Source organism: Anabas testudineus, chromosome 18 (genome assembly GCF_900324465.2).
Source record: "Anabas testudineus chromosome 18, fAnaTes1.2, whole genome shotgun sequence".
Taxonomy (NCBI): domain Eukaryota; kingdom Metazoa; phylum Chordata; class Actinopteri; order Anabantiformes; family Anabantidae; genus Anabas; species Anabas testudineus.
This window is the reverse complement of record NC_046627.1, coordinates 24,274,536-24,302,306: the sequence shown is the minus strand read 5'-3', so window position 1 is coordinate 24,302,306 and position 27,771 is coordinate 24,274,536. Positions and strand designations below refer to the sequence as shown.

Sequence of the window (27,771 nt, the reverse complement as noted above, 5' to 3'; positions counted from 1 at the left end):
TTTGCATCCAGAGTGTTCTGACCAGTAGGAAACTGAACGGGGAAAGCCATGGCCTCCAGATTAGGTGTTTTAAAGAAGCTCACTGGATTGTTTCTTTCTGCTGGAGCGACAGAGTAGATCCCTTCACTGAAACATAAAATCTCCTCAGCAACATCCGGCGGCTGCAGACATGATTCTAAAGCTAGACCTCCGTTAGGCATGTCACCTTCCTGTTCTGTGTCAACGATCTGCTCCTCAGGTTGATCATCATCATGTGGCAGCAAGTCAGTGTGTTGTTGCTCATGTTCAGGATCATTTTCTTGTAGTGCACTAATTTCACACCTCTCTATTTGCATGAGATCATCTTCCCCATATTCAACATCATCCATTGTTTCACACTCACCATCATCATCATCATCATCATCATCTGGAAGTGTTGGATCACATAACTCAGGATCATCTCTTATAACTATGTCCTCATACTCTGGATGAATGTGCTTGAGTTTAAGCAGAGCCTGCACAAGTTTAGACCAGGTTACAGTCTGGAAAATCTGATGACCTTTGTAACACAAGCGTCTCTTCAGTTTCACTCTCAGGACCTGGGACTCACTTCTCACTCTGGGTAAAGCATCAACTGTTTCCTGGACCTCAGATGGGACACATACAACATTACCATGTATTGCTCTCTGTCTGCCTTTGGGAAGAGGAACAATCTTAGCGAATGGGATGCACTTTGCAATGAGATGTCTCTCCAGTATGTTCAGATCAGACAGTTCAGCTGGAATCTCAGCAAGCTCCAAGTTATTGGCTACAGCAAGGTGTGGCATGGCTCCTTTCTTAAGATGGTTATGACATGTGTGACAAATCCACTCTTTCTTTCTCTCATCAGGCACCTTACACTGTTGCTCATTCCTGCAGACATCATCACAAACATGAACATACTTTCCTGTCAGGCAAGTTGAAACCATATCTTCATTTTTAGTGTACGCTGATCTTTTGCACAGTTGTACTTGGTTTGGAAATGACGCCTTATGACAGACAGTGCACACATAAGTGGGACCGGCCTTTATTTGAGATCTGAAAACAGCTGTGGCCTCTTGGATCAAACTGTTGTCAAACTGTTGATGTGTAGGAATATTAAAGCGTCTGTATTTCCTTTTAACTTTCATTGCACATCTCATATTGTGCATAATCCTGAATGCAAGATTGTTTCTATACCTGTTCCTCATCAATTGTTTCATGAGTTCTCTGTGTCGAATCCTGAATGCTTTGTCATGTTGATAATGCTGAGTCATATATGATCGCTGCCTTCTTCTAAAGTCAGCATTGTCTCCGTATCGCTCAGTTATATAGCGTTTTTGTTTCTGCATAAAACCAACATCACCTCGGTATCGCTCAGTTATATAGCGTTTTTGTTTCTGCATAAAACCAACATCACCTCTGTATCGTTCAGTTATATAGAGTTTTTGTTTTTGCCTAAAACCAACATCATCTCTGTACTGGGTTTTTCTGTTCATTTTTTTCTTTTGTCGTAATTCAGGATCATTTTGATATTTCCTGCTGACGTAGGATTTTTTCTTTGCCCTGTACGTTTCATCTGAAGCATACTTTTCACTTTCTTTCCTTTTTTGCTTCTCTTTTCTTTGTGGTGCTTTTTCTGAGAGCATCTGTCTTCTTTTAAACCTCCTCCTTCTGCTTTTACTAAGTTTTGACAGCTTACAAGAGGATTCGTGGAGATCACCAGTATTTGTCTTTGCAGTAGACGAGCTTGCCTCACTGTCATGTGATGTAACAGATGTGGTGTGACTGGGCATCTCAGGGTTGGTGTTTTCACAAAGACCAGTGGTGGTAGACTTTGATTCAGTAGTAGCATCATCCAATGGAGCAGGAGTCACAGCTGTGTGAGGTGTAGGTCTGCTTACTGTCTGTTGGATAGCATCATTCAGGTTGTAAAAGTTCACCGGCTTCAGTTCATAGGTACAGGAGGACTGTGTGCCCAAAACGTGGTGACATCTGGTGAGCCTGTCAATCATATCACTGAGATGTGTGAAAGTGACCATTACAGCGGTACCAGTACTGTTCGATCCCAGAGGTAGAGGCAAACCTGTGGCTGTTCTCGAGTGAGGATCAAAAAACCCGTACTTGTTTGATCTGGTTCTGAACACTGCGATACATAACCCTGTCATCAGCAGCAATGCGTACTCCACATCTGATAACAAACAACTCAAACCTGCTTCAAGGTCAAGGAAACTGTCCACAGCTCCAGGTAAAGGTCCTCCAAATGTGCCGTAGCGAGAATGTTGTGTCATGTCTACATGATACACGTGTCTGCGTGCAGAAGCTTCATCAGGGAGCTCATCAGTTGCCAGATGTATATTAGCAGGAAACCTTTTTCTGGCCTCTTTATACATCACATCACCTTTATCCAAGACAAGGTCAAGATCTGCTCTGGTCAGGTTTTCATCCTCATGAAGGAATGCGAGAAAGGTCAGCGAGTTACAGGTACACTGGCTGTTTCTGGAGCTACCGTACCTCATAGAAGCCTGGCTGCGGGATGCACGTACACGTGTTTCAGAAGGCTGATCTTCCAGGTTTACACTGTGTGCATGACGAGGTCCAGCTACACATGCAGGGTCACTGTGGTTTCCTCTCTTCTCCTTTGGTACATGTAGAACACTACTTTCTCCTCTGTCATTTACCTGGTGTGTGTTAGAAGGTCCAGCTACACATACAGCATCACTCTGACGTCCTCTGGTCACAGTATCATCATACGAACCTCTTGACACAGCTTTCTCATCATGTACACCTGCCTCTTGTACACTTACAGAACCAGGACATTCTGCTTCTTCATGTGTTGCTGCACAGTCAGAATCCTTCAGCTTCTTCCACTGCAGTTTTACAGCCTGAGACTTCTTACTCTTCCTCGGCATCGTGTTTCAAATTCACAAATATAAAACAATACAACTGGTCTTACTGACTTCAGTAGAGCTGAGATTCACTTTTTAAAGCCTGCGTTTAAGTTGAAAGTTCTGTTACTATGGGATTTAAAACTATCCAATTTACTTAAATCAATATGGGTAATAAGCTTTTAAAGAGCTCACAAATTTAAAAGCTTTTAATTTAGTGAATTGAGAATGAAAAAAAATTAAATATGAATCACACAAATGAATGAATGAAGTCCAACTGTGTTGATAATAGTTTTCACTAATCCTCAGAACAAGTCTATTATCAGTAGTGGATCCTTTACTTGCTATGACCTGTGCTCAACTCTTTGCACTTACCAGCAGAATAACCTTTATACTATTCTAGTGTCACTTCACTGTTAACAGTTTATGTTCAGTCACAGCTGTGACACTGATGAGATGAGAGCTTCTGGAGCAGCTTCCACCACTTGATGACGACACTCAGGAGTCAGGAAGTCAGGAAACAGTCACTTCCAATCAATACAGCTCCTGCTGCAACTGTTGTTTTATTTGTGTTTTAACACAACAGGTGAACTTTTCCAACAGTTATACAGATATTTGCTTCAATACAGACCTGGGTACAAACCTGGAGAAGTGAGGAACACTCGACAGCAGTAAGACTCAGGAACAGCTACAGTGCTCTGTGTTTTTCAGTCCTGTTCAATGATGTAACTATGGCTGCGTTTTATCAGTAATAAAAGTTTAAATTTAGCTGAGCAATTGGAGATCAATGACAAATAAGAAAAAAAATAGCAAATATATATTCAAATAATTTTAAAGAGATTTTATCTTACTTAATGATTTAAATCAATAAATTCCAATTTTCAATTAGCAATGAAAATTTTACTGTAAAAATTTATTTAGCCAATGGAAAAGATGATATGACCTGAGACCAATAAAATATGGCAGAATATAGTAATCAATATGATAAGATATGAAAATAAGGCAGCGAATATGGTTCCTGAAAAAGACACTGCAGTGAATATGGTTCCTGAAAAAGACAATGCTGTGAATATAATTCTTGTAAACACAATGCTTTGAAAATATTTCTTGTATAGACAATGCTTTGAAAATATTTCTTGTATAGACAATGCTTTGAAAATATTTCTTGTATAGACAATGCTTTGAAAATATTTCTTGTATAGACAATGCTTTGAAAATAGTTCTTGTATAGACAATGCTTTGAAAATAGTTCTTGTATAGACAATGCTTTGAAAATAGAATGTTCTTGAAATATTGTTCTTGAAAATATAGGGGCCTCAAAGGGCTTTAGGGGCCTCGAAGGGCATAGGGGCCACGAAGGGCAAAGACAGAGTTCATGGCTATAGAGTAGAGGGATAGACAGACAGAGGGGTTGCTGGAACTGCACAGCACCTGCAAGAAAAAAAGAAGAAGAAAGGAATCAGTAGGAAAATAAACATGTACAATGTCAATCTTTATTCAAAGTCTAGGCTTTGAATAATTTGATATGACAATATTTAAGCAATCATCTCATACTCATGTGCATTTCCTATTGTGGTGTGAAACAAAACTTTTTTCATAAATCAAACATTTTGCTGCTCAATCCTTTTAATACTTACGGTTATCATGGTGGATAATTTACTGTATGTAATGAAAATTGATACTGGATGGAGAAATCATTCTAGATTGCAATCAAGAACAAAACTGTGTGCTGCTTGTAACAGTGTGAGTTTGTATTAACTTACGATCAGAGTTGGCCTGGAGTCCACGGGAGCAGGCTACAAGGAGATATATGAGGAAGGGAGAAAGAGTTGTATTTAGGTTCATTTCAGAAATGAACATAAATTATCTACATGTCAGGATGGATAACTGATAAAGACTGGTTATTACTGGAGTAATACCTGTATTAATATTCTGTATCAAGAACCAAACTGTGCGCTATTTGTGTAATGAAAATTGATACTGGATGGAGAGATCATTCTAGATTGCAATCAAGAACAAAACTGTGTGCTGCTTGTAACAGTGTGAGTTTGTATTAACTTACGGTCAGAGTTGGCCTGGAGTCCACGGGAGCAGGCTACAAGGAGATATATGAGGAAGGGAGAAAGAGTTGTGTTTAGGTTCATTTCAGAAATTAACATAAATTCTCTACATGTCAGGATGGATAACTGATAAAGACTGGTTATTACTGGAGTAATACCTGTATTAATATTCTGTATCAAGAACCAAACTGTGCACTATTTGTGTGTTAACTTACAGTCAGTTATTCTGGAGTCACTAACACAGTGATGCACCGGCAAACCGAGGAAGGGAGAGAGAGCTGTGTTTAGATTCATTTCAGAAACTTAATATAAATCATCTCTACATTTATTAAACTCTCTGATTTATTACAAAGTCACATAAAACACAGATGTGCATTAAAACATGTCTCTGTGTCATGTGCTAGTTCTCATTTTGTTGTCTGCTATGCTCAGTTAGCAAGTTAATTACAAATTAACACCTTAAACAGTCACAGTTTATTTCTGTACTTACCAACAATTGTGCACACACCAAATGCTTTGTCTAAAAGAGGAAACAATATTTCAGGTCTATGTACAGTAACTGCTTTAAAAGTACTAGATATATAAATATGGACACTACACAGATTCCACTGCATAGCAACAGTTGGAAGGTGGCGGGAAAAATGTGGACCGCTGATTGGTCAGAGAGAAGCGTCTCTATCGCTGATTGGTCAAAAATAAGTGTCTCTAACGCTGATTGGTCAGAGAGAAGCGTCTCTAACGCTCCGAGCCCTGAAGAAGTCTCCATTAACTCAACTTTAGTGAAAATAAACTTGTGTCTTTACTTTGATAAATAACCACTTAGAATTAAAACCAGTTCCAGTTTCTACTACACTGAGTGAACAGAGAGTCAAGTCAAGTAGAGCCCTGTAACGTTGAGCTGCTAATTACTATGCAGTGGAAAAATGCTCTTGAGCTATTGAGCTGACAGAAACAGTTGAAACTTACAGAACCTTTTACAACTCTTTTCATTTGTTCATTTCATACTAAAGGCTAAAACGGTTCTCAGTTGAAAAAATCAAAAATTAAGTAGTCTCACCCGCTAACATGTCTTTATACTAGCATTAGCAATAGTCGCTAGCTGTTCGCTAGCCTCTACCAGTTAGCGCTAGCCCGTTAGAAAGCTACCTAGCTAGCGTTAACTTATTGACAATTACGCCTTTAAGATAATACTCACTGACGTGGACTTTTGTGATTTGATTTATGTTCGATTATGTTTAACTTTCATACTTATGTTTAAAAAACTTAAAAACCATTAATGTCTGAAAAGAGAATCAGTATCGACTACTTACCGGCAAAGACAACAAAGGAATGAACGGCGGTTTTCGCGCGAAGCTGAGGAAAATACATGTGGAGTTCAGGGGCACTCGGAAATTCCGGCGTTTGACAAAGTCGAGTTTTTAGGCAATCCAAGGAAACATAAAAAAAACATTACAAAGTGAATTTTAACATCCAAAACACGACACGAATTGATGCTTGTGGCTCAGTGGGTTAATTTTATAGTAATTAAATACATATGCTGTTGTAGGTTTATGTCTTATTAATATATTATTTTTATTCTTGATTATATTTTATATATATATATATATATATATATATATATATATATATATATATATATATATATATAGATAGATAGATAGATATATATATATATATATATATATATATATATATATATATATATATATATATATATATAGATAGATAGATAGATAGATAGATAGATATAGTGACTGACTGACTGAGTGTGACACACACTCAGTTGTCTAGTGGGGGGGTTGGGGGGACAGGGCATCAACTCCTGTTGATGGGCAGAATAAGAAGTTGTGTTGTCCAGTTGTGTTAGTGTTATTGTCACTGTGCTGTGTAGAATTAGAGTTGATGTGAGACCAAGAATTTATTTGAAGTTAATCAGAATCTGTTCTTTATGGTCTTGATGAGAAAACTTATGCAAACGTTTGCTTCACCTGTGTTGGTTGCATTACTGGACCGACCTGGAGTTGTGTCCTGTGGCCACAATTTTCAGTCCTCAAATATAAAATTCACACTAGTGGTTCATTAAAGTCTTGGCTCCCAGGTGGTTCACTTTTCATGACGATACCTATCTCTTACAGTCTCTTTGCCAACCTGCTTCAGTTTCTTCTACATACTTTCAGCTATTTTTACCTAATCTAATCTCAACTTTACCTGTAACTGGAATATTTTACTGTTTAGATAAATTCAGCTATGTTTTATTAACTTCAGCAAATCTATTTCAGCTTTTTTTAAGTTAACATTCAGCTGTTTTATCTTCTTCTTCATATGTTTATCTCTGTTAAAACACTTCCTGTTTCTCTTCAGCTAATTTCAGCAGCGTTTTAAAACGTTTCAGCCTTTATCTAAATTACTGTTTAGATAAACTTCAGCAAATCTATTTAAGCTCTTTTTAACTTAACATTTAACTTTACCTTTAACTGTTTAGACAAATTCAGCTATGTTTTATTAACTTAAGCAAATTTATTTAAGCTTTTTTTAACTAAACATCTTAACTTCACCTTTAACATTCATATTTTACTGTTTAGATAAATTCAGCTATGTATTATAAACTTCAGCAAATTGATTTTAGCTCTTTTTAACTAAACATTTAACTTTACCTTTAACTGTTTACATAAATTCAGCTATGTTTTATTACCTTCAACAAATCTATTTCAGCTATTTTTAACTAAACACTTTAACTTTACCTTTAACTATTTTAGATAAATTCAGCTATGTTTCATCAACTTTAGCAAATCTATTTAAGCTCTTTTTAACTAAACATTTAACTTTAAATTTAACTGTTTAGATAAATTCAGCTATGTTTTATTAACTTCAACAAATCTATTTCAGCTGTTTTAAGTTAACATTCAGCTGTTTTATCTTCTTCTTCATATGTTTATCTCTGTTAAAACACTTCCTGTTTCTCTTCATCAACTTTCAGCAGTTCTTCATGAATCGATTCAGCGTTTCAGCATTCACAGTGCATTTTCTTCAGGAAATGCTTTATCTAGTCACTGTGAATGCTGTTGAGCATTCACAGTATTGTTATTGTAATCTTTATTATATATTATTATTATTATTATTCTTCCGTACGTTTTTCGGCGCGTAACTACTCCTTCATACTTTGAGCTACAGAAACCGTTCAGGTATCAAAATGTTCAGCTTTTTAAGGAGAAGTGTGCTTCCATTCAGAATTTTTATAACTTTTATACTTTTTAAAATATTTAACTTTTAATAACTATTTTTTATAATGGATTCCTATGGGAGAGTCTCTTCAGCAACTCTTCAACTTCTTCTTCTTTCAGCTTTAACTACTTCAGCATACTTTCAGCTACAGAAATCATTCAGGTATCAAAATGTTCAGCTATTTCTGCTCTTTTAATCTTCCATTCAGTTTTTTAATATCTTTTATAGTTTTTCTATAATTACAGTTTTTGTGACTTGATGTTTTTGTCTGATTTTGGACTTTATAATGGGAGTGAATGATGGAACGTTGGTGCAGCTAGAGTGGATGACGTCACAGCTTAGAGTGGAGAGGCCGATTTTTGTGAACCGAAATCTTTCTCAATAAACTGTCAGCACGGCCTCAATTTTCACTCTTTCTGAATAATTTCTTCATAATATTGTAGAGAAACTTGTCCTGATTCTAATAAGCTATTTATCTAAGCTCAGAGACAAATCGTTTTTTCTCTGTGAGCCTCAGAGTGACGGGAGTCCCCCTCCGCTCTCCCATTAGCGCCAATGTTAAATTCGGTCTGAGATTCTGTCCGACAAGCTGAAGGATCCACTTGGATCTCTCGCTCCTGTGACCACAATTTTCAGTCCTCAAACATAAAATTCACACTAGTGGTTCATTAAAGTCTTGGCTCTGACGTAGTTAACTTTTCATGACGATATCTGTCGTAGTTTTGCTGAAATAAGCCTGTTTGTAAGGGCTCCAAATCAGTTTTCACGAGTGAAAATCTTGGCAGTTGGAGTTTCCCGCCTCTCCCCTACAGTCTCCGTGGCAACGGCTGTGTCGGGTCACGTGATCAGGGCTGTTTATAAATCAGCGTCAGACACTTGTACAGGCTCGTGTGTAGTTAGCCTGTTTATGCTAGCGTCTCTTTGCTAACCTGCTTCAGTTTCTTCTACTTTCAGCTCTTTTTAACAAAACTGTTTAACTTTTATATTTTAGATAAATTCAGCTATGTTTTATCAACTTTAGCAAATTTATTTCAGCATTTTTAACTAAACATTTAACTTTAAATTTAACTGTTTAGATAAATTCAGCTATGTTTCATCAACTTTATCAAATTTATTTCAGCATTTTTAACTAAACATTTAACTTTAAATTTAACTGTTTAGATAAATTCAGCTATGTTTCATCAACTTTATCAAATTTATTTCAGCATTTTTAACTAAACATTTAACTTTAAATTTAACTGTTTAGAGAAATTCAGCTATGTTTTATCAACTTTATCAAATTTATTTCAGCATTTTTAACTAAACATTTAACTTTATCTTTAACTGTTTTGATAAATTCAGCTATGTTTTATCAACTTCAACAAATCTATTTCAGCTTTTTTAAGTTAAAATTCAGCTGTTTTAGTTTCTTCTTCATATGTTTATCTCTGTTAAAACACTTCCTGTTTCTCTTCATCAACTTTCAGCAGTTCTTCATGAATCGATTCAGCGTTTCAGCATTCACAGTGCATTTTCTTCAGGAAATGCTTTATCTAGTTATATATTATATATTATTATTATTCTTCCGTACACTTTTTGGACTCTAACTACTCCTTCATACTTTGAGCTACAGAAACCGTTCAGGTATCAAAATGTTCAGCTTTTTAAGGAGAAGTGTGCTTCCATTCAGAATTTTTATAACTTTTATACTTTTTAAAATATTTAACTTTTAATAACTATTTTTTATAATGGATTCCTATGGGAGAGTCTCTTCAGCAACTCTTCAACTTCTTCTTCTTTCAGCTTTAACTACTTCAGCATACTTTCAGCTACAGAAATCATTCAGGTATCAAAATGTTCAGCTATTTCTGCTCTTTTAATCTTCCATTCAGTTTTTTAATATCTTTCATAGTTTTTTCATAATTTCAGTTTTTGTGACTTGATGTTTTTGTCTGATTTTGGACTTTATAATGGGAGTGAATGATGGAACGTTGGTGCAGCTAGAGTGGATGACGTCACAGCTTAGAGTGGAGAGGCCGGTTTTTTTAAACCAAAATCTTTCTCAATAAACTGTCAGCACGGCCGCAATTTTCACTCTATCGGAATAATTTCTTCACAGAAATGTAGGTAAACTTGTCCTGATTCTGATAAGCTATTTATATAAGCTATGAGACAAATCGTTTTTTCTCTGTGAGCCTCAGAGTGACGGGAGTCCCCCTCCGCTCTCCCATTAGCGCCAATGTTAAATTCGGTCTGAGATTCTGTCCGACAAGCTGAAGGTTGCACCTGGATCTCTCGCTCCTGTCACCACAATTTTCAGTCCTCAAACATAAAATTCACACTAGTGGTTCATTAAAGTCTTGGCTCTCACGTAGTTAACTTTTTATGACGATACCTATCGTAGTTTTGCTGAAAAAAGCCTGTTTGTAAGGGCTCCAAATCAGTTTTTACATGAGTGAAAATCTTGGCAGTTGAAGTTTCCCGCCTCTCCCCTACAGTCTCCGTGGCAACGGCTGTGTCGGGTCACGTGATCAAGGCTTGCGTGTAGTTAGCCTGTTTATGCTAGCGGCTCTTTGCTAACCTGCTTCAGTTTCTTCTACTTTCAGCTCTTTTTAACAAAAACTGTAACTATTCTTTAAACTTTTTAACTATTTTAGATAAATTCAGCTATGTTTTATCAACTTCAACAAATCTATTTCAGCTTTTTTAAGTTAACATTCAGCTGTTTTATCTTCTTCTTCATATGTTTATCTCTGTTAAAACACTTCCTGTTTCTCTTCATCAACTTTCAGCAGTTCTTCATGAATCGATTCAGCGTTTCAGCATTCACAGTGCATTTTCTTCAGGAAATGCTTTATCTAGTATATTATATATTATTCTTCCGTACGTTTTTCGGCGCGTAACTACTCCTTCATACTTTAAGCTACAGAAACCGTTCAGGTATCAAAATGTTCAGCTTTTTAAGGAGAAGTGTGCTTCCATTCAGAATTTTTATAACTTTTATACTTTTTAAAATATTTAACTTTTAATAACTATTTTTTATAATGGATTCCTATGGGAGAGTCTCTTCAGCAGCTCTTCAACTTCTTCTTCTTTCAGCTTTAACTACTTCAGCATACTTTCAGCTACAGAAATCATTCAGGTATCAAAATGTTCAGCTATTTCTGCTCTTTAAATCTTCCATTCAGTTTTTTAATATCTTTTATAGTTTTTTCATAATTACAGTTTTTGTGACTTGATGTTTTTGGATGATTTTGGACTTTATAATGGGAGTGAATGATGGAACGTTGGTGCAGCTAGAGCGAATGACGTCACAGCTTAGAGTGGAGAGGCCGATTTTTTAAAACCAAAATCTTTCTCAATAAACTGTCAGCACGGCCGCAATTTTCACTCTTTCTAAATAATTTCTTCACAACAATATAGGAATACTTGTCCTGATTCTGATAATTTATTTATTTCAGTTCTGAGACAAATCGTTTTTTCTCTGTGAGCCTCGGAGTGACGGGAGTCCCCCTCAGCTCTCCCATTAGCTCCAATGTTAAATTCGGTCTGAGATTCTGTCTGACAAGCTGAAGGTAGCACTTTGATCTCTCGCTCGTGTGACCACAATTTTCAGTCCTCAAACATAAAATTCACACTAGTGGTTCATTAAAGTCTTGGCTCTCACGTAGTTAACTTTATATGACGATATCTGTCGTAGTTTTGCTGAAAAAAGCCTGTTTGTAAGGGCTCCAAATCAGTTTTCACGAGTGAAAATCTTGGCAGTTGAAGTTTCCCGCCTCTCCACTACAGTCTCCGTGGCAACGGCTGTGTCGGGTCACGTGATCAGGGCTGTTTATAAATCAGCGTCAGGCTCGTGTGTAGTTAGCATGTTTATGCTAGCGGCTCTTTGCTAACCTGCTTCAGTTTATTTTACTTTCAGGTATTTTTAAGAAAACTGTTTAACTTTTCTTTTAACTTTTTAACTATTTTAGATAAATTCAGCTATGTTTTATCAACTTTAGCAAATCGTTTTCAGCTTTTTTTAAGTTAACATTCAGCTGTTTTAGCTTCTTCTTCATATGTTTAGCTCTGTTAAAACACTTCCTGTTTCTTTTCAGCTAATTTCAGCAGCGTTTTAAAACGTTTCAGCCTTTATCTAAATTACTGTTTAAACAAATTCAGCTATGTTTTATCAACTTCAGCAAATTTATTTAAGCTTTTTTAACTAAACATTTAACTTTACCTTTAACTGTTTAAATAAATTCAGCTATATTTCATCAACTTTAGCAAATCTATTTAAGCTCTTTTTAACTAAACATTTAACTTTAAATTTAACTGTTTAGATAAATTCAGCTGTTTTATCAACTTTAGCAAATCTATTTAAGCTCTTTTTAACTAAACATTTAACTTTAAATTTAACTGTTTAGATAAATTCAGCTGTTTTATCAACTTTAGCAAATCTATTTAAGCTCTTTTTAACTAAACATTTAACTTTAAATTTAACTGTTTAGATAAATTCAGCTATGTTTTATTAACTTCATCAAATCTATTTCAGCTGTTTTAAGTTAACATTCAGCTGTTTTATCTTCTTCTTCATATGTTTATCTCTGTTAAAACACTTCCTGTTTCTCTTCATCAACTTTCAGCAGTTCTTCATGAATCGATTCAGCGTTTCAGCATTCACAGTGCATTTTCTTCAGGAAATGCTTTATCTAGTTTTATTCTTCAATCCTACATTATATTTGAAAAATATAGAACATCCTATGTGGTGAATGGAATGGTCTTGTTTTCTACTAGCTGCAGTCACTTATCAAAATGTAAATGCAGGTTTGAGAAACCACATACCTTGACAGAGCCATCCGCATTAGTGGTTTGTGGGTAGTAGGTCATCACTGTCCCCATAAAACGAGAATAATCAGAGGTGCAGCCTAGAAGCAGCAGCTGCAGCAGCAGCAACAGTAGCAGAGGCAGCGAGAGCGACATAGTGAATGAGCTGAATCAGGGAAGGCTGATGAGGACTTATCTTTATGCAGATATCCTATGGAACAGTGTAAACAACCAGGTGACAGCCAATGACAACCATGTATTCTGTGCCTGCGTGTGTGTGTGTGTGTGTGTAAACACCCTGTTTACACCAATTAGCCTCCCTTTGACTCTGTTTTTTTATTTTGTCGTGTGGTTTATTGGGAAAAACAATGGAAATAAAATGCCCTTGATAGCGATGGGATTCATACTAAAAACTGTTCATAAAGATTTGTTCTTAAGTTAGTTTCCTTAGAGAATTTGTGGAATTCACTAGTATTCATGTATTTAGAAATTATTTACTGGTCCACAACCTGTCATACTGGTCCTGAACAGAGAAACTGCCTTTTATCTTTCTTCACTGGGGAAAAATTAGAGATAAAGTGCAAGACAATCAGGTAAAAGTACAAGTACTGTCAGTACTTCACTCTGCCCCAGGTTAAAAAGTACTTTAATAGATTTTAAACAATACCAAACTTTAGGGCGAACGTGAGCATCATAAATAAGAAAGTAGAGAAGCAAAATGATGGAGACTACAAAGCAGTGAAACTGAACTCTTTTTTTTTTTGCATATTTGTCAACTCAAAATGCTTAAACCTGTTTTTGACCAGATAGTTACTTAGTGGTCAGCATTATTTGTTGTAATAAAAAAAAGAGAAATGCACAAGGTCTCAAATATTTTTAATCATTCAGCACACAAAAATATTTTTCTATTCGGGTTGATAAGCAACATTCTGAAAAACAATATGTTTGTTTTTTCAAACATGAAACTTTATTGGAGTAGCTATCTCCTAGAGCTATGCTATCTGGTTGCCTCGGGCACTACCAACCTGGGGGCCACCAAGGTGAGATAAAATATTTTGCAAATGTGCTTAATTTATTTTTAAAAGTCACTTCCTAAAATAGTTAAAAAGCTTGTGACATCTTAGTTTGCCTGACAATGCACTTGTTAGTGAGGGCTGTTAATGACTTCCACACGATTAAACTCATTTGCTCTTACATGTCATTCACTCTGGCACGAAAGATTTCAACACAGTAATATTACATTTACTTGTAGTCAATTGGAAGACTGAGGTACATGAGGTATTGAGTGAAATATCTAAGCCAAGGAGAAAACTTTAAAGTGCTCTAGCAAGAACTTTTTCCCTTTCATGAGTGAAATGCAGAGAAAGAGGTGTCAGAAACATAGAAGATATTGTCAGTAAAAGTAAAATTACCAAATTAAAAAATATACAACTGAAAATAAGGAATCAAAGTTACTTACTTACATGAATTACCGGTACTGTTGTAATTCATGTAAACGGTTAACGGTAGGTTTAATCTCTAATTTATTCTAATATCATATTTACAGTATTTACAGGTCTTTTGGAGTGCAGTGAACAATTTTAAAGACCTTTTTTGACTCTGTGGTGACCTCAGACATCTTTCTTAGAGTGGTCTGCTGGTACAGCAGCATCTCCACTGTAGACAGGAAGGACTCATCAGGAAGGCCGGCTCAGTCCACTTCCTGAACTGTTTCCTGAACACAGTTCGGGTCTAACACTGAACTCAATAACCATATAGATAGTTTTCTTGTATTGTCCTATTAATGAGTTATGTTATCTCTACTGTTATTTCTGCCAATTCTGCTGCTGAGGATTATCTCATCTTATCTTATTGGCCTTATAAATTACATCAATTATAAGGCCAATTGTTTAATTCCCAGCATATCGTTCTACTGTGCCCTGCACTCTTGTGGCCTGAAATGTGCACAACATCTAACAGTGAAAAAAATAAAAACAAACAAATCTACATCTATCTACACAGATGGCTTTTCCTATTATTGCTATGGTGACGACACACAGATTGTCCTGTCCTTTCAACCAGATGACTCCACTGTCTCATTACACATCTTTGCATGCCTTACTGACTTCACCATTTGGATGAAAGAGAGGCATTTTCAACTCAACCTCTCCAAGGCAAAGTTCTCATCTTCCCAGCCAGACCTTCAATAAAACACAACATTAGCATCAATTGCATCATCAAACCCCTCCAAATGATCCAAAATGCAGCAGCACATTTAATTTTTGATCAGCCAAATGGACCCATGTTACATCACCTTTAAGATCTCTGCACTTGCCTGTTGCTGACCGCATCAGGTTCAAAGCTCCAATCCTTGCCTACAAAGTGGTCAAGTCAACTGCACCGGCCTACCTGAACTCCCTCATCCTGGTCTACAATCCCTTCTACTCACTGACTGTGCAAGTGAACTATGTTTTGTGGTCCCCTCACAACACCTCAAACGATCCAAGGCATGATTTTTCGAGAAGGAGCTTCCCACCTCTGCATGCTCGGTTGCCTCACTCTCCACTTTCAAAAACCTGCTGAAAGCAGAACTCTTCCAAATCTTTCTCTGCACTTAAAACCTTTACTTAATAATAAAAAAATATATATACTATACTCATGTGAGACTGAATCAGCTCTTCCTAGAGCACTTCTCCTTGGCTTAGATATTTGCTTGCTTTGTACCTCACCTGTAAGCCCCTTTGAAATAAAAGCTTCAGATAACTACATGTAAATATAAAAGAGCTTTTATTTTAGCATTTGAACGCAGCCCTGAATGACAAACAGTCTAACCAATCAAACGGCGTCTTCGAACGAACCCACCCCCGCGGAGCTCGCCCGTTGGTCAGACGTCATGTCGTCACAGGCGTGACTCAGACCACGGTCATGTGACAGATGTTTTGGTTGTATCGCTTCCGCTTTCAGGGTTTCTCGCTCATCGAGTCATGTGGATGTCACACTGACAGGTCAGGGTTTAAAATCTCATTGAAGACTCCTCAGAAATCTGCGCCGGTGGTCCGAGGACTCTCCACTGCTGGAAACGCTTCCTGAAGGGTGTGTCGTCAGGCTGGGATCCGGTGGGAGCGATGGCTGACGGGGAACGGTCACCGCTGCTGTCCGAGCAATATGACGGGACTAACGGCTTCTCTCCCGGGGTCGGCTCTCATGGTTATCCGTCTAAACCTCAAAGTACGTCTGCTGTCTGATTTGCCATGCTAGCCATACTTGTTTCCTGCTTTTCAAAAGCAATGTGAACCATTTTAGTTTCTCCTATAGGCTTAAAGGGTCAAACAGTAAACAAATGTTAGCTTGTTTTAGTCTCAGTTTGCAGGCTCACTAGCTAGAAGTTAATGTTTAACAGACATGCAGAAGAGATTAAAACTGCTTTTTAGGCTGCTAGCAATGTTGACAGGAATCTTACAAATTCATATTCTACAAATTAATGTAAAATGAATGTTGTTATGGACTGTTTTAGCCAAATTAGGAAATGTGGGACGTGTGTTTCAGACTGAACTGATTTGTTGTTAGTTCAGTGGCAGAGAAAAGGTCAAAGTTCAACCTTTCTCTTTGGAGAACAGACCATCTGACACTTGACATCTCTATCTAAACCTAATTTCCAGCAAAGTTGGGACTTTTTCACTGATGAATTGTATTTTGTAAATATAATTAAATTTAGAGTTTGATACCTGAAACAACTGTTACATCACCTTCCCTTTTAATGCCACTTTTGAATTGTTTGGGAACTGAGGATAGTGAGCTGATTGTTTCAGTTTTGGAAGGGAAAACCCATTCATGTTGGACAGGGGACCTAATTTGTTCAGCAGTTCATTGTCACTGTCTGATTCTCCTCTTCCTGATGCGGCATATATTATTACTATTAGACCAATCTGAACTGCAAGGAGGCCAGTGAAGCACACACACTTTGTGTCTGTAATATACTTGTGTGGTTTAGACCATGAACAGATCATTTCCTTTGACTAATCTCGGCCTTTCCATCCTTTGGGTAAAGTTTAATCTTGATCTCATGAGCCCATAAAACTCAACTCTGTATTTTTTTTTTAAAGTCCAACTTGGGTTTCTGATTCTTTCTGCTGATGAGGGGTTTGACCTCTGTTTAGATGGTCGATTGTGATACTTTCAGCCCTGCTCTGTGGAGGTTGCAGGTGATCTTATCGACTGGGGTTTTCCTTCATAGCAATCACAATGCTTCTGTCATTAGCTGTTGTTTTCCTTGACTGACTGGTTCTGTGTGTGTTGCACCGTACACCAGTGGTTTCTTTTTCAAATTGCTGCACTCAGAATAACTTGCTTTTCTCCCATAGACAGCTCTCTCATTTTCAAGTTGATTTATTGTTTTTGAATAACTAATATAGTGTTTACAGGGAAAGCCCAAGGCTATAACCAGTAGTAGTCTTTTAAAAGTAATTATTGATGCAGCATATACTGTTCAGTTAGGTTATTATGCTGTAGTGCTATGTTTGGTTGTTATCAAATGTAATGCTTAAAGGTTACTTTGGTCTCATCTGTTCACAAAATAATTTTTAGTAGTTCACTGGCTTATCCACACAAAACTGTAGATAAGCAGAAATGTTCATGTTGCAGAGTGCAGCTTCCTCCTATCAACTCTGCCATGCACACCATTGTTGTTCAGTGACAGGCGGGACGGGCCTCCAAGATCCTCACTTTAGGGTCTTCTCTTGTAATTCCTTCCTAACTGTTAACGTAGATTCTCTGTTTTTTAATTTCCTTTTCTGTATTACACAATTGGTAAAGTTTGGTATTTGTGTGCGACACTCACTTCCTTCTAAGTGCAAAGATTTTTTTTGCTGACTAATAAATGACTTGCTGAACTTGCTTGTTGGCAGCATAGGTTGGTTAGTTTTAAGTTGGATTGGTTCTTTAAGAGGTTATTTAATATTTTGCAGGATATAAATTAATATGCACAAAATGTGCTGATAGCACTTCGTATTAAAAATCAGCAGGGACAGAAAGATGTCAGGTACCAGGTTTTATGGTACCTGACACAACATTTTTTCGGTGGTTGTGTTTACATGCCTGTCTTAACAAGATTGTGGTAGTCAAAAAAAGAAAAAACTCAAAACAGTCAAATTTAGAGATGTTATTCTGGACCAAAGTGGTCGATCACCTGACCCATGTTAACTATAAACCTAATACTAAGTCATGGCAACGGTTCATGAACTCAGGTACCATATTGACAGTAAGATAAAGAATTGTAAACCACGTCTCAGAAAACAAAGACAAAGCTGTTCTTCAGATTCATAGAAAATGCGTTTTTACTTCAATCAGTCAATCTAGAGATTGTTTTCCCCCCACAACTAAACTGTTCTCTCTTGGTTGGCACTTTCTCCAGGTTTAGCACCGTTCCCCAGCGCCCCTGTTGAGCCTCCGCCCCCATACTCACCACAGGGCAGCCCAGACAGCAGCAGCGCTCCAGTCATCAGCTGCCGGGTCTGTCAGAGCGCCATAAATGTGGAGGGCAAGATGCACCAGCATGTGGTGAAGTGCAGCATCTGCAACGAGGCTACAGTGAGTGAAACACAGCTGCAGCAAAAAGTAGAGTACAGTGAAGCAGAAATCACATTTCACCAACTAGAGAGTGGCAGTGACTCATATGTCCTAGTAGTAGGAAGTCGTTCTGTAATCTTGTCTGAGACGATGTGCAGAATTCCTGCTGGTCGGATCATATCAGAACCACTGAGAACCATTTAAGAACTGGACCCTGAAATTATTGTCTTTTGACTGTCTCGCTTCGTTGTGTCTCATCTCTCTCTCTGTAGCCGATAAAGAACGCTCCCGTTGGAAAGAAGTACGTCCGCTGTCCTTGTAACTGTCTGCTGATCTGCAAAGTCACGTCACAGAGGATCGCCTGTCCAAGACCATACTGGTGAGACATGATCACACCATCTGTGCAGGGCTGACCAGAGAAATACACTAGAAAACAATCTGTAAGGAGCGTAGTAAAGTGTTAATAGCAAGCAAGCAGTTTATTTTCTGTTAACATAATGAGGGCATTTTGTTCTAAACACGTTCATACTGAACCTACCTTAATAAAATGTCAACAGATTTATTTTAAGCCAAAATATCTGATCTTGCAGTAGGCTACCTGTTATTCACATTGTGGTTAACATCTTTCATATGGTTTTGTTGTCAGTAAACGCATCATCAATTTGGGACCAGTTCACATTGACAGGGACAGTCCTGAACAGCAGCGTCAGCCTGTCGGCATCAGAGTCATCTGTGGGCACTGCACCAATACATTCCTGGTAACAAACAAAACGCCCACACAGGCACAAATGAGTGATGCTGCAAACTAACAGCGCAAATTTCACTTCTTCTTTTTTTAATTTTATCAGCCCCTTAGTCATCTGTTGTGTAGCAGAGTTATATGCTGAGCACTGGTGCACACACAAAGATGGGCACACACTCACTTATAATTTCCCTCCTGTCTTAGTGGACAGAGTTTTCAGACCGCACCCTGGCCCGATGTCCACACTGCAGAAAAGTGTAAGTGTCTCAGTTATCATCTGACCAAGACAAACTGTGTCTGTGAAAAAACAGTTGTTTTATTTTGAATCTTATTTAGTTTGATTGTGTTCATTTCCAGCTCTTCTATTGGTCACCGGTACCCCAGGAAGAGGAGCCTGATGTGTTTCATGCTGTTCATAGTCCTGGCTGTCTCCACTGTAGGACTTTTGGTGTGTATCTGCATGTTTGAAGACTTTTAAGTAATGATAGTTCTTCAGAAGACACTAAACTCTGATAACAAGAACTGTTCACTTGTATCAAGTAGATATATTTACTTCAGTGCTTCTACGTGCATCTCTGTGATTAGGTTGGTACGTGGAAGGCTGCCCAGGATTCTGGATGGATCTACTTAGCCTGGTTGCCGCTGATCCTGCTCACCCTGGTCACCATGGCAAGAACCCTCTACTGGAGGTGTCTGAAAATCAGCGACCCCATATCCAATGTCACATAGACAAAGTAAAGAAGAGAGGGAAAGAAAGAAGGGAGGAAGGAAGAAAGGTGAGCAGGCAAGTGGACGAAGAGGAGGAATCAGAGTTAATTGTGTCCGGATGCAGATGAAATGAATTTAATGAGCCCTGTTGGATAAATAGGGACAACAGATTTATAGAGGAGGGGCAGAGAGAGAAATAATTATGTATGTAAGTCACTAAAATTCTCCATATTCACGCCAAATATATTACTGAAACATATCAAAACAAATCTGGTTGCAGCGCGTTACAGATGGTGGGGTAGAAAAATGCAGAGGAAAGAGGGGTAGGTAAATGATGAACAGGCTGGGACAAAAGAGAGCAGAGACAGATGGATTTAAACTGCTTTTGACTTGTCTTTTATGTTGGACTAATACAATGTTTAAAAGCCTGTTATTTTCCCATAAATAACCTATTGAGTAGGTACATTTTGCCTTTTGTGTGCCTCATGTTAACAAAACCCAGTGGTTCCTACGAAAGTACGAAGACGCAGTGAAGTGAGTTGATGACATTCAGGTTAACAGTTTCTCAGATAAGCCCTGCTTTTTATATGGCTGGTTTGAGGCATTAATGCAGTTAGTGAGGTGTTGTAGTTCCACTGCAAGTTAGTGTGGTGAAACCAAACGGGAGAAAACAGTCATTAAAGCTTAATCAAACAGAGCAGGTTGGAGAAACCACATCTATGTTTGTTGACATGTTTACTGACACAGAGATTATTAGGATTAAAGTAATTTTGTTGTAAATGCTTGTAAGAAGTATAAATACAATTTAATAAGGCGACAAAGTGGAAGCGATGGACGCTGCCTAACAATAACTACAATATGATGAAGGAAATGCCAGTGTACACAGGGAGGCTGTAAATAAGCAGCATCATGTTTTTGAAGTTTTATCACCGTTCATATAAACGTACAGGCTTTCAGGGGCATTCATTTTCTATGTTTCCTTTTAATGATTCTCAGAGTTCTCTGATTTCTGGACTGTGATTTACAGCACTTAGTGAAAATCATCAAAGTCAAACTATTCTGCTTTTTTAACATGCAGTTTTCCAGTGGAGTCACTGATAGAAATCACTTGAAGCACACAGGTGGAGTGATATATTTAAATATCGTTTTAATCGCAGCTTGTTTGAGTCAAACTCCGTTTAGCTACCACGCTGTGTTGAAGTGTAAATATATTCAGTGGATGTTAATTATTTTGGACTGTACAGTTACCGGAGTCGTTGCTTCTCCCTTGTGGCTGATTATTGTAAAGTATCCGCTGACTGTGAAACATGTTGCACTACACTGGACTGATGTACTACTACTACTGAATGTTTCTGTCAACGTAATCCCAGTGGATGAATTGTTTTTTGTATATGGTGGAACTAAATAATACTTTTAACAAGGTTCCATGACTCAAATGTGTCTTTTTTTAACATTAGTTTTACTTGTGACACGTTTTGTTTATTTTTTGTATCTACTACTGCAAATAACCAAAAAGCTAAGACAACCAGTATGAGAAATATTTTTACCTCCTCAATAAATGATTACCCTACAAAGCTCAGAGGTGAACTCTTCAGATACTATCCAGAAGCTGTGAAACTTGCAAATAATAGTATTCAACTTAGGCTGTAAGCTGACTAAAAACAAAAGCTCTTTGCTATTGTTTATGTACTTACCACTGAAAACCACAAGAGGTCGGCAGTGAGCCAGTGCTGAGATGTTGCTTGGTAGAAAACAAACCTTATAAAGTTTCTTCTGTGTACACGCTTTTCTGTATATACCTGAACTATGTAATATTCATTTTTCAGCATAGTTTTTAACTTGTGTTTCCCTTTTGCCACACTGGCATTAGTGTGTCTCTAATCATTGGGATATTTCTCACTGTGCCAGCTGTAGCAGCAATATCTCTGCTCCACAGAGCATCAGTCCTAAGGACATAGGTGAAAGGTCAGTATTTCCTCCTGCTGAACTAATTCTATTGATTAAACGGTCAGAGCCTGAACATGTTCAATGCTCCTTCTCCCAGGTTTCCCACATGAATGTAAGGCACAGTCTGATCACAGTCTTATATCACCTCATCCTGCCTGTGATGTGCTACAGCTATTAAATGACTAAATGCTACATGCTATTTGAATCTGATGGTTGTATGTACCGTACAATATTTACAGTAATTTAGATTCATCCTAATGTGTCACTGAAGTGATAGTACGAAGCTTGACAGCCTATGTTTGAGGTCTTGAGTTGAACTTTTATGCATTTCAAACCCAGACATTTAAGTCCTTTATCCGTACCCTATTTGTATAAGCAGAGCTCATAGACACGTCTTTCTTATTTTCCCCTCTCTTTCTTGCCCTCGACATCTCCTCACTTGCTTCTTTCTCCCCCTCTCCAGCTGCTGGCTCAGAGGGACGGGTGTAGTGTAGTGCAGCGTTCCTCTGATTTGCCTTTCAGTCTCCCGTGGCTCAAATCCTGCTGAGCCACTAAAATCTTAAGCCCTCAGAAATCCGAAATGCTTCAGTTCGGAAACCCCTCGGTTGTGGGACGCCTGAAATTTATATATAGCAATACCGGAGGACTTTACTTTTCGGGGAGCTGGGAGGAATTTTGAGAGGATTATTTGTTTTTATTAAAAGTATTTTCGGTAGTGATCTGTTGGAGTGATATTGGTGTGATTTCTTTAATTTTCTCCAACAGTGTTAACTCCAGAATTCTTGATTCTTCTGAAATGACTTCTTAAGAATAGAAATTTGTACAATTTTCTTTGTAAACAAAGAAAAAGGAGACATATGTGTACTGTTTATGTGTGTGTGTGTTTCGGTACCTGTGTGCGGGTTTTTGGCCATGCTGGAGGAAAAGAAGGCTCGGGATTCTCTGCAACAAAGTTCAGCAGACACAAGTCAACCAAAAACTTTAAGTATCAGCAGCAGCAGCAGCACCTGTGACCTGGTCGAGGGTAAAACCTCCGTCCAAATCTCAAACAGCAGCGACACCGTCAACCCTGGACACCGGTGAGGACACAAATCCTTTGTTTTTCTGCATTAATTGCAATAATGCATGCAGTTCCAAATGTAAAACCTGGAATTTGTATAAGGCTACTATAAACATCACCACCTTGCAATTTGTATAATTTGATGTGAAAACAAAAAAGACAATGAGATGTCCAACATTTTAGTCTACTTCAGTATGCTGCAATCATAAATCAGTACACCTGTCTGTCGTCTGGTTGTGAATAAGGAAGAATAGAGATATTATGCCCTGATCTCACATCTCACAGGTCACAACAACCTTAAGGTCACCTATAACCTCACCAGTTAGGGGTTTTTGGCTAAAAATGGTTAAGGTTAAAGTAAGGTATGGTTGGAGTGAAACCATTCACAAGTTCCTAATCTGACATGAAGGTTAGCAGGTTTTCAGATTTACCGTTATTATAGACATTAGAGGTTTATTCCTGTCCAGAGAGTCTAATTGGATGAAGATGTTGCCTTGTTGTTTTGTCTGTGCTTGAGTCTGGATGGGACAAATACTAAATATCCCACTAAGACCAAGTATTAGTAAGATGTTTTCCACATCATTTTTTGAGGTATTTATTTTTAAATTTAAATTCACTCTGTAAATGTGCAGTTATCCAGGCGTTCAGCTTGGTACTTTGCTGTGTATGATTGCACCTCCCTTACTTTTAAAGAATAGATATTTGGCAGCACAAACTCTGAAATGATGAATTAGGGACACTGCTGACATGAAGGCTTATTGGAGTCACTTGGGAGGCGTTTATTACTCTGGGTGTGTTTTTTTGTTGGCCACCCTGTGCCCTGAGGCTGTTAAGATCCTTGGTTTGGCTCTGATGGCATGATCATGTAAAAGGGAAGTAAACACCAGAACCAACCGAACGTGAGCGTTATGTGGGCTAAAGTGAAAAAGAGGCTAAAAAATCTATAGCGACAGGAAGGGATTCAGGATTTAAATAAATATATATCTCAGATAAACTGAGACAGTAACGGTAGATAGAAGGAAGGAGAAATAGAGTTTGCGTGGGGCAGAGAGAGACAGAGATGTTTTTATGTAAGGTGTGAAATAGCTTTGGTCTGAAGCAAGGCTTTGCTCTGAGATCTCTGTTGCTGTGGATTTAGACGGCTGGATTTAGTGTGTGTGTGTGTGTGTGTGTGTGTGTGTGTGTGGGTGTGTCAGACGTACATTTGATTTACCTCAGTGTCCTTTCATGTTTTATCACAGCTCTGTCATCCGACACCGCACATAAAGCCTGATTAGCATTTTCTCATGCTGGTTCCCCTCATTGGGATGGAAACCTGGCTACTGCCCAGACATTCAGGTTGGGGTGGTCACCTACTACTGTCAGGTTTAAGACCACCTGATGAAGGTGAAGGGAAACATTTGTCTTTCTAGCTGCTCAATCCCCCACTATGTTCATCAGCCAGTTGCTGACTCCGTCCTCGCCATTCTGTTACCGTTTCACAATAAACACAGTCACTTGATCCACTGTTAATACATCGGTGCAGTTAGTGGTGAAGATGCGTTTATTAAAGTTGTTTTGTTTTTACTGTTGGTTAGGTTGGTCGAGGTTTTTACAGCATAAACGATCAATGTTCCTCAGATCAGGTTTACTTCAGCTGTGAGGCCATTTAACGACACAGTCTCAGTTACACACACACACACACACACACATTTGGCCTACACGCTCAACATATGACCACACACCTCATGATTTTATGGGAGGGTTTTGGTTCTTGGAATGTGGAGGCTGTGATTGTCACCGTGTGTGTGTGTGTGTGTGTGTGTGTGTGTGTGTGTGTGTGTGTGTGTGTGTGTGTGTTAGAAACAGAGAAAGAACGAGTGGATTTGAAGGTGCAGCTGCTGGTCTTCCATAATTTACCTTCGCCTTTCGTTACAGCTTTGCATCATTTCTTCATCACTTTTTAGTGATGTACACACACTCCTCCTGAAGTTCACACCCTTGCTTTTCCGTGTCCTGTTGTCCGCTCCCTGTGCGCGCGCCACCACCTGTTGACTGTTAACGCTTTAACGCAACGTGCCACGCAGTCTTCCTCCAGCCTGGCTGCTTTTACTGGTTGTACCGTTTCAACATTGGCATCACACATGAGAGAGAGAAAAGGTTCTCGTGTGTTTTAAGGTCAGTCAATTAGTTTGGTCTCTGGTTCATCTTTATTAAAAAAAACGTACACAGCCCCAGACCGTGTAGTAGTAGCAAATAACAACTGGAAGTGATGATGAGGGGGATGTTGTCTGTCAGTCCAACTTTGGTTCAAAATAGAAATCTCAACAAATGTTTATCTACATCAACAAAGAATTTTGTAATAATTGGTGAAATTGGTCAAAATTGGTCAAAATTTCACTTTCTCACATACTTTGATTTGATCTGACATTAGCGTTTAAAGCAACTCTTGAGTCTTGAGTTGGATCGGACCACAGCCAGAACACACCACTGTTCACACCTGGCCATATGCACTGTAAATGTGTGTCCAAGATGTCCAGCAGACCACTAGGGTTCAGATTCTTTTGCTGATGCGTCACTTCCACTGAGAAATGACATAAAATCAGACCATCAGCAGCTGCACCTGGCTTGGTGTTGGACCAGGGTTGGTCTGGTGGCAAGAAAGTCAAAGTCAACACCTCAATTTATTTATCCTTTTTTATTCACTTTATTTCCACTGTATCCAAAGTTCTAAGTACGATTTGATAACCAGGGCACACAGCTTGTTAAATAAGATTAAAAACAATGTATGGTGTGCAGAGGGCTCAGAAAGCTTCAGGATACATCTATGGTGATTTTAAAATAAAGTCTCCTCACTACAGATTTGTTGACTTTTAGCCTTAGTATTTAAACGGAGCAAAATCCTGACAATCGGGTCACTTCGTGTTGGACTCCATTAGCCCATCCACTTGTGAAAAGAATTTCTGGGTCAACCAGCCAGTCCAGCCTCAGGATGAGATTATTAACTGTGATAACTGGAGACGGGACATCATAGCGCACGGTGACTTGATGCAGTGACATGAATTTTAAATTGCGTGAGTGTGTGAAAGACGGGAGAAGAGAGAGAGGCTGGAGGTGGAAGGAAAAGGATAACATGCTCTTTTGTTTTTTGTTGTCCAGAAGGAATCGCTTCTACACAATCTGAAGTTTAATTGCAAAATGAAATCTTTAAAAACACTGAATTCAGTTTGCCCATTCCCCCACTCCCAGAAAAGCCTTAGAAAGTAGTAAAATGTCTCTCATTTTGACAACTCTTAGTCATTTGGTGTCTTTCTCTGTTTGTTGTTGTCTTGTTGAGTCTTATTGTTGTCGTTTTGCATCTTGTTTTGTGTCTCCTTGCGATTGTTTTGCATCTTTTAATCTTTGTTTTGCATCTCTTGGTGTTCATTGTGGTCTTTTTACATCTCATTGTGTTTTTTCTTTGTCTCCTTGTAGTTGCGTTGAGTGTCTTTGTGTTTCTTTTGCTTCTCGTTGTGGTCTTTTGAGTCACTTTGGGTTTTTTGAGTCTTTGTGGTGATTCGTGTCTCACATGGTCTCTTTGTGGTTGTTTTGTGTGCCTTGCAGTAGTTTTCTGTCTTTGTAGTGTTTTTTTTTACCTGACTTTCAAATAAGAATATTAACAGTGTCTCTTCTCATCTCTACTTTGACGTAGCGTATGTATATTTTTAGTCCCCTAAAATAGCAGAAGTCTTCAAGCTTGCTCGCTGTATCGGTTGGGATACAGTGTCAGGTGTGTGAGTGTGCCTGAGACTGAATGACACATACCTCGACGGTGATGAAAACTCCCCTCAGCTGTAAATGAAGCCGAGGTGTGATGATGTAACCTGAACTTCACACGCACATACATTCACACTGTGCCACATGAAGCGGTATCAGTGTCGTTTCCCGCTGTTCAAATCATTCAAGCTGCCTGTGACATTAGAGAGAAAATATTTCTTATTTTACATGAGATGATCCAAACTGTTAGGGCAGTTTAAGGAACACTCTGTCTTTTGACCTTCAAAACATCAGATACTATTGGTGACAGTGGCAGCTATTATGGAGTAGTAATACTATAGTAGAATTGTTTTTGTATTTTTCTGCTTGGCACAGTTTGTCACTGTTAACATAGACTAAAAAATGTGTTGCTGTCCGGGCACAGTACTTTGTCAGTGTTCATTTTTATCTGGTAGCAAGTTGGTGTAAATGCTACTACAACAGTGGTAGTACAGTAACAATATAAATGAGAATAAAACCTTTTTGTTGGTATTTTGATTACTTACTGTTGTGGAAATTTTCTATTCTGGTGAGTAAGGAAATGGAGACTTCTGCCGGCCGACAAGGTTTTATTTCTTTGCAAGGAAAGGTCAATCAAACACACTAAATGGTTAGAATGAAGAAAGATCCCGGACAAAGGGAGGTCAGGGCTTTTATACCTGAGGAACACCCCCCAGGGAGGTTTCACAACCTTTTGTCTGTTGTCAGTGTTGTCACTATCTTTCTGGGATGTGGGTTTGAAGGAGTTTCCCGCAGGATCTTACACCCAGGTGATGGTTCCTGAGAGACCCAGACGGCTTGATCAAAAGACAACATCTGTTTCATACTTTGGTGAGAAAACAGAAGGTTGTGTTTGAGGAAGTTAGATACTAGGAGATACAAAGAGCTTAGATTCCCATTACACTTACACAGATTCTACTTCTGTTATAACTCGGCCAAGTTTGATCTTTAACAGCTGTATCCTTGAGACTGACTACATGCTTCAGACTTGAGTCATAACAATGAAGACATGGATTTTCAGTCAGACATGACTCCTGTGAG

General features: G+C 38.3%; 2 protein-coding genes and 1 long non-coding RNA gene across 3 annotated transcripts in view; 1 reads left to right on the top strand and 2 right to left on the bottom strand.

The window, feature by feature from the left end:
- Positions 1-13,104, bottom strand: part of LOC113157143 — a 28,945-nt gene extending 15,841 nt beyond the window's left edge. The window contains exon 1 of the mRNA XM_026352436.1: positions 12,974-13,104. Coding sequence (XP_026208221.1) covers positions 12,974-13,030 — 57 coding nt within the window. The 5' untranslated portion in view covers positions 13,031-13,104. The remainder of the gene's footprint in view (positions 1-12,973) is intronic.
- LOC113157144 lies at positions 3,212-5,613 on the bottom strand. Its single transcript, XR_003298433.1, has 4 exons — positions 5,161-5,613; positions 4,948-4,980; positions 4,649-4,681; positions 3,212-4,316 (listed from the first exon to the last, which is right to left on the bottom strand). It is a non-coding gene; the product is annotated as an uncharacterized LOC113157144 (long non-coding RNA).
- A 2,779-nt stretch (positions 13,105-15,883) lies between the features above and the next one.
- Positions 15,884-21,373, top strand: LOC113157875 (type I phosphatidylinositol 4,5-bisphosphate 4-phosphatase-A-like). Its single transcript, XM_026353522.1, has 7 exons — positions 15,884-16,162; positions 18,345-18,520; positions 18,772-18,878; positions 19,146-19,257; positions 19,446-19,498; positions 19,599-19,689; positions 19,827-21,373. The coding sequence occupies exons 1-7, from the start codon at positions 16,060-16,062 to the stop codon at positions 19,968-19,970; spliced, it is 786 nt and encodes a 261-aa protein (XP_026209307.1). The 5' UTR covers positions 15,884-16,059; the 3' UTR covers positions 19,971-21,373.
- Positions 21,374-27,771: the final 6,398 nt, after the last annotated feature.

What these genes read in the sequence shown, in the direction of transcription:
- LOC113157875 (XM_026353522.1), top strand. Translation starts at nt 16,060, where the DNA reads ATGGCTGACGGGGAACGGTCACCGCTGCTGTCCGAGCAATATGACGGG. An exon ending in ACTGCACCAATACATTCCTG is followed by an intron (nt 19,258 to 19,445) that starts GTAACAAACAAA and finishes CTCCTGTCTTAG; the next exon opens with TGGACAGAGTTTTCAGACCG. An exon ending in TGTCCACACTGCAGAAAAGT is followed by an intron (nt 19,499 to 19,598) that starts GTAAGTGTCTCA and finishes GTTCATTTCCAG; the next exon opens with CTCTTCTATTGGTCACCGGT.